The sequence below is a fragment of the Melitaea cinxia genome, chromosome 25 (assembly GCF_905220565.1).
Source record: "Melitaea cinxia chromosome 25, ilMelCinx1.1, whole genome shotgun sequence".
In the NCBI taxonomy this organism is placed as follows: Eukaryota; Metazoa; Arthropoda; class Insecta; order Lepidoptera; family Nymphalidae; genus Melitaea; species Melitaea cinxia.
Genome location: NC_059418.1, coordinates 11,748,257 through 11,760,425, shown reverse-complemented (window position 1 = coordinate 11,760,425; position 12,169 = coordinate 11,748,257). Strand labels below are relative to the sequence as shown.

At 38.5% G+C, this 12,169-nt stretch overlaps 2 protein-coding genes across 2 annotated transcripts in view; one reads left to right on the top strand and one right to left on the bottom strand.

The window, feature by feature from the left end:
• The window catches only part of LOC123665871 (catenin alpha), an 80,585-nt gene that overhangs the window by 58,168 nt on the left and 10,248 nt on the right, over nt 1-12,169 (bottom strand). The window contains exons 13-14 of the mRNA XM_045600104.1: nt 11,146-11,251; nt 10,303-10,397 (exon numbers count right to left, since the gene is read on the bottom strand). Of these exons, the coding sequence (XP_045456060.1) occupies nt 10,303-10,397; nt 11,146-11,251 (201 nt within the window). The remainder of the gene's footprint in view (nt 1-10,302; nt 10,398-11,145; nt 11,252-12,169) is intronic.
• LOC123665872 (larval cuticle protein LCP-17-like) lies at nt 3,563-8,792 on the top strand. Its single transcript, XM_045600105.1, has 4 exons — nt 3,563-3,631; nt 6,499-6,696; nt 7,210-7,317; nt 8,504-8,792. Exons 1-4 carry the CDS (start codon nt 3,629-3,631, stop codon nt 8,597-8,599), a joined length of 405 nt encoding a protein of 134 aa, XP_045456061.1. The 5' UTR covers nt 3,563-3,628; the 3' UTR covers nt 8,600-8,792.

Genomic DNA, 12,169 nt, shown 5'->3' with positions numbered 1-12,169 from the left:
CGCGTACGTAAGAGACATTTTGAAAAATCTCACGTGAGATTGGGGATGGGGGGGGGGGGGTTGAATAAAATCTCACGACATCTCATCAGGGGGGGGGACAGAAAATTTACAAAACCACATCACGTAATTAATGGACCCTAAGTGTTAGACGTTTATTTAAATAATAATAAAATAATAATTAATATGACAGGATCTTAACTGAGGTAAGGGACATATCCCGCTCAGAATCCAGAGCAGTCGAACTGGGGAAGTACCTCGACCTTACAGAAGATCACAGCTAAATAATACTGCTTTCAAGCAGTATTGTGTTCCTGTGGTAAGAGACCAGAGCCGAGGGATTGGGGGTAGGATCAGCAACGCGCTTGCGATGCCTCTGGTGTTGCAGGCGTCTATGAGCTACGGTAATCGCTTAGCATCGGGTGAGCCGTTGTTTGCCGACCTAGTTGTATAATAATTGTGTTTGCTCGCAAACGAAAAATAAAAACCGACTTCAATTACATCGACAAGTAATACAACGTAAGTAGACGAAAAAAATTAACAAACGCACTAGTCGTCACTACGATTTTCGAGGGTTTCCCTCGATTTTTCTAGGATTCCATCATCAGATCCTGGTTTCTTTATCATGGTACCACCCCTAGGATATCTCCTCTACAACAACAAAAAAAAAAAGAATTATCAAAATCGATTCATAAACCACAAAGCTATCCCCGAACACACATAAAAAAATCGTTCTTAGCGATAAGACCGCCTTTGTACATCTTTATTTGTATGTATCACTTTTTTTTAATGTTTCTTTGGGGTGTACAATAAAGAGTATTTATTATTATTATTATTATTAAAAAAAGAAAAAATATATATATAAAATATATATATATATATATATATATATATATATATATATATATATATATATATATATATATATTTTCTCCTCCTTTTTCGAAGTCGGTTAAAAAGGATATGTAGATTTATACGACCAGTTACGAAATATAAATTTATTCAATTCATATTAATATTATAAATTCAATGTTTTCGTATATTTTTACATCGAATTACGTAAAATCAAAACAATGTAGCGACGATCACGCGATCGAAGGACAAAATTGAGTAACGAATGGACAAAGGAATCATTTTATTTGTATGGTAATACTGACTGGCCGACCCCGCAAACGTTGTTTTGCCATATATGTTATAAAGCCCACTAATCCCCCTCCCCCTTATAACTTAGGGGTATTAAAAATAGATGTTGTTCGATTCTCAGACCTACCCGATATGCACACAAAATTTCATGAGAATCGGTCGAGCCGTTTCGGAGGAGTTTAACTACAAACACCGCGACACGAGAATTTTATATATATTAGAATTGAAAAGTTGAAAAGTCTGATTGTTTTTGATATGATAATTTCTTACTTGATAACGATTGCCAATGAAGTTTGACTTCGGCCGCTGTGAAAGCACACGCTCGATGTTTTTGTTTAAACAAACGCTCCAATATCAGAAAGTAAAGAAAAATAATAATGTTAGAAATTAGAAATCAATTATGTGTATACTTCTGCATAAACAGTATTTAGTAAGAAAAAAAAAAGCCGTCCGCGTCGGACCACGTCCTAGTTTTACTAGGCAGTCACGGGACTGTTGATCTGTAGTATAATAAGTAGAAAAATCACCTGTGGTATTATAATGCATGCATGATAAACAAAGGCACAGGCATTTTAAGCCCAAGGACCAAATTTTTAAATAAAAAAAAAAACAGAAAGTACAGGTTCTAAGTGAAATTGCCGGCCAGAGCTAGTCCTCGATAAGGCGTATTTACAGGACTATTTTATCGACTACCCACTAAGTATCGATGTGATTGACGTCGGTTTTTTTTGAGTTATACTCCTTTTGACGCTCTAGGGAATAATGATGAGGGTAAATTTTTACAATGCGCGCTGTTATAACCCTCATTAGTTACCCTTATTCCCTATTCAGCACTCCTATTCTGCCTATTCAGTACTTCTATCCTTTAGCAGGTGTTGTTACTTATCCGCCACAGTCAGTCTCATTCCCATCTTCCATCCGCGCTAGACGTGTACTTTAAAAATAAATTTTGTTTCCTTTTTTTTTTTTAAAAGACTCTCGCCTTGAGGCTCCTAACAGCGCGCACACTGTCATAAAAAACAAACACCCTAATATAAAATAGCTAGTCAACAAAGAAGTTAGCAACGCGAAGTTAGCTAGCCAATGAAGTATAACTTCTTACGTGCGTACATAAGTACACACCCACTTTTTAGGGTTCCGTAGCTCAAAAGGAAAAAAACCGAACCCTTATAGGATCACTTTGTTGTCAGTCTGTCTGTCAAGATCCGTTTTCTGTGGATCGCGTGGAGGTATCGAGCTGATATTCATATCAATTACTCAGGTCTACTGTCCCTTGGAGCTGTGAAAATATCAAACTTCTAAGCCAATTCAATCAAAAGATACATCCGTTTATGCTGCAAATTTTCGAGTCTCGCAATGGAATCAAAATCTACAGGGTCATCATTACAGCCTATACAGTCCACTGCTGGACATAGGCCTCCACAAGTTTACGCCAAAAATAACGTGAACTCGTGTGTTTTGCCCATAGTCACCACGCTGGGCAGGCGGGTTGGTGACCGCAGTACTGGCTTTGTCGCACTGAAGACGCTGCTGCCCGTCTTCGGCCTGTGTATTTGCAAAGCCAGCAGTTGGATGGTTATCCCGCCATCGGTCGGCTTTTTAAGTTCCTAGGTGGTAGCGGAACTGTGTTATCCCTTAGTCGCCTCTTACGACACCCACAGGAAGAGAGGGGGTGGCTATATTCTTTAGTACCGTAGCCACATAGTACAAAATCTACAGGGTACTTCCCGTGAATTATGAATCTTGAAATTTGGTACGAAGCAACGTCTTATAGAACAGATAAAGGAAAAATTGAAAAATCGAAAAGCATACATTTTTAGTTAAATCATATAATAATAATACTTTTAATAATTTTTGTACTCCGTTGAATCCGACTCGCACTTGACCGGTTTTTTATATGAAAAAATTATGTAATAAGAAAATTATATAAATGAGATTGTACTGTGCTTTATCTTTAAAATAAATAAAACAAGTAAAGAACGATTCAAAGCTTTTAAAGCTTAGATAAAGACATTTACATTCGATTAACAGCATATATAACACCGACTTAAATTACATCGACAAGTAATACAACGTAAGTAGACGAAAAAAATATTCAAGTAAATACTCGTTATCAAATATTACTCCAAAAGTTGTCATCAGATCTCGATGAAATTTAAATGTGACCACAAAATCTGTATACCGAGTAAAATGAAAGGTATACTTCAGCCTGTAATATCCCACGGCTGGGCATAGGCCTCTTTCCCACTGTAGAAGAAGGATCAGAGCTTAATCAACCGCGCTGCTCCGTACAATGCGAGTTAAATGTAAGGTAACACACATTTCTCATACGATCGAAATATATTTTTTTTTTCTTATAAAATCTGTCAAGACGTCAAGTGTTTCCTCTCAAGGCGCATCAGGGACACGCGTCAGTATATAAGGCTCTAGTGGTGATCAGCGGATACATTCGTTTGCGATAATCCACGTGTGCGCGACATTTGAAAAAATGGTAAGATTTTTTTTTTTAAATATAATTCGTATATTTATAAGCAAAATTAATTTGTTTATAAAACTGTTGTTTTGTCCATTATTTGTTTTTTTTTTTTTAATTTTGTCGAAATTATTTATCGATATAACCAAAAATTATAAATCATTATCTATTTTTTGTAAATTTTAAATTTATAATTTAGCGACATATTTATTTTATTTATTCATTTTTTACTTTTTCTTATCCTGACAATAGCATACATAAAAAAAAAAAACAAGTGTGCTTAAAGTAAGGCTTCTTTAGCTTCATCTAACTTATATCTCCCTCTCGACTTTCGTTCGCCTCGTCCGATCACACATTTCGTAACGCTAGTCACGTATTCTCCGGCTCCTCCCCAAGAAAAGCGTGCGTAAAGAAATTTTACTTTTTTATTTTATTTTATTTTATTTATTGAAGGCTCATCAACGCAAGGTACACAGCAAACTATATAGCGTACGTACATTATGTTAAAATGTTCGTGTACCCGCAATTACAGATGGGCACGGCTTTTACTATAATGACGCTCGAATAATCAATCAAATAGTAATACATATTTTTACAATCAGTCACATTTGATAATGATTGTACAATAACGTTAGCAAAGTATTAAAAGGTCGCATTTGTTAATTATATTAGAGTATCAAAACGTCGCATTTGTTAAGTTTTACTTCAAAAAAGAATCCAATTCGGTGCAGACGCTCGAAAGTTACGCACGTCCTTTTATATGAGCTAGTGGTCGCCCAGCGGTCGAAATTCGACCATAATTTATTTAAATTATAAGTTTGAACATTATTAATGATCTGTTGTCATAGACTATACTTGTATAACAATAAACAAAAGAGTATATATGCGTGTGTGTGTCAAATACACGGTAGTGTGTGTAATGTTGTTGTTTTTTTTATCGATTTATTGTACTTTGATGCATAATTTAAAAAATAAAATATTAGCATTCTGCACTCCTTCGCTATATAAACTATAAGTGTGCGAAATTTCATACTCCTCCGTCCGCGCAATATCCGTAAAAAGGGGTACAAAGTTTTTGCTTCACGTATTAACATATAGATATATCTATCGAGACTTCAGTATACATTTGAAACTGTTCGATTAAAATCTGATTAAACATTAATTTTCCATATGTCGACTGAGAGGTCACGTCTTGACATTTAAAGATGCAATGAGATCTTTTAAGTTAATAGCTCCGAGCGGACACAAAACACATAGGCGTTACATTTGAGGCGTCCACACGTTTGACAATATCAGATGCTATTAAATTTAACTAATTTGAAAATTGTAATCAACGAATTCAACTTCAAAAAAAAAAAAAAAAAACCTGGTCAAGAATTTTTTTGGTAACACGTCCGCGTTTTATTTTTTAATCAAGTAATATCAAATAATATTTATCTAATAAATAATCTTATTATTAAGTGTAGTAATCTTCCACATTTAAGCGACTTTCCTTAAATCTCCATTTCATTAGAACCATTTACCTTTATTAATAAACTTAAAAAAAAAAATTGTCGCATCGGTCAAGCTGTTCCCTTATTTTAGTAAAAAAAAAAAAAAAATTATTGCCAAAACAGTCAATTGACTATGAAGTCAAATGACAGTCCAACGATTAAATCGCCACCGCTCATAACATGGCGTACAAAATAAATAGTACGCAGAATCGATATTTCGTAACATCTCAAGACTCATCTCGACGCCGGAGGCTGTGCTGAAGGTTACAAAGATTTAATCAGTTACCTAACTTAATTTTTTTTTTGTTGTGGGTCATTTGTGCTGTTAACTAGGACTTTATAAAGACGAGTTATGCGTTTTAAAAAACTTAATTCAAAATAAAAATTATTTTATCAAATTAGGCTTTAAAAGCTCTTTTTAACCGACTTCCAAAAAGGAGGAGCCCCTCAATCCGTTTGTATTTTTTTTTAAATGTATGGTACCTTAGAACTTTTGACTGGGTTGAGAGTTTTTGATGATTTTTGTTTTAATCGAAGGTGGTGCGTGTCATGTAATCCTATTTAAGTTCAAATGAGATCTAACAAGTACTTTTCGAGTTATATCTAATAATGCGTATTTACTTGACTATTTTTTCGTCGACCTACGTTGTGTTCTACCGCATGACTTTTCACTAGAAATATCGATTTTGATGATTCTTACTTTAATCGAAAGCTGATACTTATCTGGTAGTCCCATTAAAATTTTATTGAAATCTTGATAACTTCTTTTTTAAGTAATCTTTGATAACGCGCATTTATTTAACTATCCTTTTGTCTACTTACGTTGTATTTAGGGTTGCCAGATTCAAGCATGTCACATCGGAAAAATATACGAAAATTGATAATATTTTTCGTAAATCGCTTGAGCTTCCTGGACACTGGACAAGGCACGTAATTTCGAGACAATCCCGGATTTCTCGGTCACCTGGCAACCCTAGTTGTATTACTAGTCGATGTAATTGAAGTCGATGTATTATTAATCGCCACATACTAAACATTTTTTAATATCATATCAAAAATCGACCGTTTCAGCGGGGATCGAACCTGCATCTCCGACTGACCGTGTCAATGCTCTAGCCAATTAAACTATGGAACGATGTACCCGCTAGATCGAAATTTTTGATATGATGATTTTATATTCGGTCTAAGCGACCGTGGCGTTATATTTACAAATTATGCAAAATAACTCTACTAGATATATCGATTTGGATGATTACGTTTTTGTGTTGGACAGTCCATTTAGCGAAAAAGGCTAGGCTATATTTTATTTCAATATGGTATTGCTCCTCAAATTAACGCGAGGATAAAACTCGGCAAAGACTCTGTGTTATAAAGAAAATTTTAATTTTCCAGAAACTCCTAATCATCACGATTCTAGTGGCTAGCGTCTACGCCGACGTATCCCATCTGAATCCGAAGACGGGGGAGGCCAACGCTCAGATCCTGAAGTTAGACAACGATGTTGGCGTCGAGGGCCAGTACTCCTGGTCGATTGAAACTGAGAATGGCATCGTTGCCAACGAGCAGGGAAGTCTGAAGGCTGTTCCTGGGGTGAGCATTGCTATCAATTATCCATCAACCCGCAGTTGAGCAGTGTTGGATCAACGACCCTTCTCCTACATGGGCAAAGAGGCCTATGTCCAGCAGTGGGATGTTAATTTTATCAATTGGAATTTACTCACGGGTTGTCCTTAAAAATACATTCACAAATAGTTGAGACGGGCGTATTTGCTTATCTTGCTATATAATAAGCTCCTGTAGGATCCCCAGGAGTCCAGAGATTTTCCAGTTATGAGACATGACAAGGAACGATTTTTGAAGTTATACTTCTTTGGGCGTGTCGGGGAAAAATTATGAGAGTAAATTTACGATGCGCGCTCACACCGTCACGAAACAAAACCGACACCCTGAAGTTAGCCAGTCAACGAAGAAGTTGGCAACGTGAAGTTAGTTAATTCCAACGAAGTATAACTTCTTACGTGCGTACATAAGTACACACAATTTTTTTTTTCCGTAACGCTCAAGATCCGTGCCGCTAAGTATAATTTTTTATTCAACTTCCAGTCTGACGTACCCGCTGAAACAGTACAAGGACAGGCATCCTGGAAGTCACCTGAAGGCGAAGCTATCCAACTTACATACATCGCTGACGAGAACGGATACCAACCCCAGGTGGGTGCAGTGGATTTCCTTATTTGACTATCTTGGTAGTTTTTTTTATGCCACTACGGTGGTAACTAGCGTACAGTCCTGGTGGTGTGTTTTACCGTAGTGTATAAACGTCTGCCACACGTTAAGAATGTTGCCGACCCTAATCCCAATTCACCACCGGGAGCAGGCTGGGTTTCGAAATGGCTACAGCAAGACCACATTCATTCTTTTCGGCAAATTATCCAAAAGAGTACAATCGGCCGCTGTGATATTTGTGGACTACGAGAAAGCCTTTGAGTATATCGAGGAGGAACCGAGCCAAATGCTGGTCGGCCCAAACGAGTCCTGTCGACGAGTAGGTCTCGGTATGAACTTGGACAAAACGAAAGTTATGTTTAACAACCAAGTCATACCGAGACCGGTATCAGTCGAGGGTACCCTTCTCGAAGTTGTTTAGAATTATATTTACCTAGGCCATACCATTCACAACTAGGTCGAAACAACTTCGAGAAGGAGGATTTCGCCCTAAGACTACGGATTACGCGAATGATAAACGATATCCTAGGCCTTATTTCAAACCATATAAAATAAAAAACCAGCCAAGTGTGAGTCAGACTCGCGCACCGAGGGCTCCGCACAAACAAAATTATTCAAAATATTTTTATTATATGATGTAACTTAAATTTTAGGTTTTTTACAATTTTTCCTTTATCTGTTCTATAAGACATTGCTTCGTACACCAAATTTCAAGATTCATAATTCACGGGAAGTACCCTGTAGGTTTTGATTCCATTGCGAGGCTCGAAAATTTGCAGCATAAACAGATGTATCTTTTGATTGAGTTGGCCTAGTTTGATGTTTCCACAGCTCCAAGGAACAATAGATTTAAATATTAGGTATAAAGTTCAGCTTGATACCTCCACGCGTTCCACAGAAAAAGGGCCTTGACAGACGGACAACAAAGTGATCCTATAAGGGTTCCGGTTTTTCCTTTTGAGGTACGGAACCCTAAAATTTGGGTTTCTATAAACTCCGTTATTGGAATTTCAATAACAGAAACAATAAAATAAACACACGTGATATCTCATTACCTCCCCACCCTCTGCTTGTGATATTTCGTAATTTTTGTACCCCCCATCTCAAGCCTCACGTGATTAATATACACCCCCTAAGGTATTATGTTATTAATATTTCCGTCTGTTCACAGGGATCCCACCTGCCCACTTCACCCCCAATCCCTCCCTCAATCCTGAGGTCACTCGAGTACATCGCGGCGCACCCGCCACCAGTGGAGAAAAACTGAACTGACCCAAACTTCGGATTTGTAAAAGTGGGATTATTTTAGCACTTAAGTAATTCTTTTTCCCTTAAACACGTTACACATGTATAAATAGTTTAAGTTTTTTTTTTTTTAATACAATCGTGATTTCAATGAAATCAACTGGCCATAATATTTTTATTAAAACTCGTTAATAAAACACTATTTTTTTTACATATTTTCTTTCTTTCATTTCCGCCAACACGTCTACGTAACAACCACCCTAGTGTAGCGGTGCGAGTGGTGGTCTAAATCGCCGACGGTTTGCCGGGTCGATTCCCGCTCGAGATGGATATTTGTATGGGAACAAATATATTTTTTTTCTTTTTGGATGTCTGTCCTTGTGGGTCTCCCTACTGGGCCTCGGAGAGCACGATAAGCTATCGCTCCCAATTGTTATTATAGACACCTGATACCGATCGATAATCACAGTAGGGAATATATACAGCCCGCAGTGCAGAAGCCTGATAGATTAAGCTCGAATCCTTCTCTTACATGGAGAAAGAGGCCTATGCCCAGCAGTGGGATATTACAGGCTTAATGCGTCGTTAAAATATAAATACGTACAATTTATGCTAGCAAACAAAAAAAAAAAACACTTACATCGACAAGTAATACAACGTATGTAGGTCGACGAAAAAATTGTCAAGTAAATACGCGTTATCAAAGATTACTCAAAAAGTAGTTATCATAACTCAATTAAATTTAAATGGGACCACATGGTAAGCACCATTTTTCGATTAAAATGAGATCACCGAAATCGGTTCACTTAGTCAAAAGTTCTGAGGTAATAACATACATAATAATAAAAAAATACAATCGAATTGAGAGCCTCCTCTTTTTTGGAAGTCGGTTGAAAAAGGCTTCCGTCGGTCGCCATGTTATAAGTCCCAATTTTTAAATATTTACTTTCACTTAATATATGACCCAATCTGGCAAGGTTGTTCTGCATAAACCGAGCCACAATAAAAGCAGCCAAGCAGCCAGCATAAGAGGGTGATAAAATTTAAAATCATCAAAATCAGTTTAACCAGTAAAAAGTTATACGGATATTCGAGGGTTTCCCTCGATTCCCCTGGGATCCCATCATCAGATCCTGGTTTCCTTAACATGGTACCACACTTGAATATCTCCTTTTCAACAAAAAAAAATAAATAATAATAATTATCAAAATCGGTTCATAAGCGACGAAGTTATTCTCAAACATACATTTTTGCGCCCCATCCTACACTTCTTATTTAGTCCTCTGCCCAAAGGTAGCCTGGAAGAGATCGCTGTATTAGCGATAAGGCCGCCTGTTGCAACTGATGCAAATTCTATTTTTATATATCATTTGTTATGCTGTTAAAACCTTGTATTAGTGTGCGAAAGTATAAATAAATAAACAAATAAATAAAAAAAATATATATATATATATATATATATATACGGTCTAATTGAGTAACCTCCTTTTTTGAAGTCGGTTAAAAAGTAGTTTAGCCTAGCGTCCTGAGGCTGGCAACACTTTCGAGAGACTGGCAACACTGAGGCGATCCCGTCAAAACGAGAAGACGTCGACGTTGCACGCAATCGAAGAAATTTATCAAAAATCATCAAAACGAAGATCATGGCATTGACAATATAGTTTCTTTGCTCGATTACCCCACCGTTCGCTACTATTAGAGAGAGCGTTAAATAAAATCACTCACCCTGATCTCGTAGCACGGTGACCGCCTCCAGAACCCTCTTCGTGTATATGCACGGCTCGTAGTTGTCCATCTCTTGAGTCACGACCGAGCACACCCTGTATACGACAATTTTTAGTTTTACATCTACCCGCATATCTGAAGTCACTCTAAATGTGTGATATGAAAAAATGTATGTGTTTATTTGGTTATCTATACTAGCTGACCCCGCAAACGTTGTTTTGCCATAACACATAATTTCAAAAAAAAATCTCAATTTGATCGCAGCACCAACTGTCGGGACAAACTAAAATTAAAATAGAATAATATTTAATATTTGATGCTGCGATGGTAGCGCAGTCTACCGGATCCAATGTAAAACATTTCAAAATTAACAACTACTTATAAATGAAAAATTAGTTAAATAAACATTTTCCAGTGGACCAAATTGTGAATCTAAACCATCCTCGAATCCCCTTGAACTCACACAAAAAATTTCATCAAAATCGGTCCAGCCGTCTAGGAGGAGTTTAGTGACATACACACGCATACAAGAAATATATATATATAAAGATAACATTATGTGGGATTTAAAATATTTTCTTTTGTCTTTTTTTTTCAACCTATCGCACTACTGTACCTCACGATAACACCATCATTCACTCTCATGGGTAAAATAACTAAGGTGGGATAGCAGGATATATCCTGTGCAAAATCTGGAGCAGCCCCACTGGGGCAGCGCCTCGACCTTACAGAAGATCACAGCTAAATAATACTGCTTTCAACCATTCACAAAACAAAACCATATTTTGAGCAGGTTATATCCTGCTGTACCCCATCTCAATGTAATATAGCCTATAGCCTCACCTGGCCGCCCTCCCACGTATCGCACCCGCGGTCCTCTCGAGCGAGTCTGGATCTCCCTCCTGCAGCGCCACCACACACTTGTTTACATCCTCCAGGATGTGGTTCTCTGGAGACAATGGAGGGTTTATTAATAATTTTACCTTAATGAGGAAACCTTACCCAAACGAGTGTCTACGACTACTCGTTGAGAAGACTTGACCACAATGTACTGTAAAATATTTAGAAATAATGAAACTTTTTTTGATGTCATCATTACAGCCTATACAGTCCACTGTTGGACATAGGCCTCCACAAGTTCGTGCCAAAAATGGCGTGAACTCCTGTGTTTTGCCCATAGTCACCACGCTGGGCAGGCGGGTTGGTGGCCGTAGGGCTGGCTTTGTCGCACCGAAGACGCTGCTGCCCGTCTACGGTCTGTGTATTTCAAAGACAGCAGTTTGATGGTTATCCCGCCGTCGGTCGGCTTCTTAAGTTCCAAGGTGGTAGCGGAACTGTGTTATCCCTTAGTCGCCTCTTACGACTGCCACGGGAAGAGAGGGGGTGGTTATACTCTTTAGTACCGTAGCCACACAGTACAGTATAGTTTGATGTATTAAAACTAATATTATGCTAAGGCGTACGAAACTCAGTACCCAGACAGCTGACGCTCGCCTCCCAGGCACACTCGCTCGCTCCACACTCACCGCTGACGGCCAGGAAGTCGTCGATGGTGGTGACGTCGTCCACCGCGTCGCTCAGCACCCGCACGCTCGCCTCCCAGGCACACTCGCTCGCTCCACACTCACCGCTGACGGCCAGGAAGTCGTCGATGGTGGTGACGTCGTCCACCGCGTCGCTCAGCACCCGCACGCTCGCCTCCCAGGCACACTCGCTCGCTCCACACTCACCGCTGACGGCCAGGAAGTCGTCGATGGTGGTGACGTCGTCCACCGCGTCGCTCAGCACCCGCACGCTCGCCTCCCAGGCACACTCGCTCGCTCCACACTCACCGCTGACGGCCAGGAAGTCGTCGATGGTGGTGACG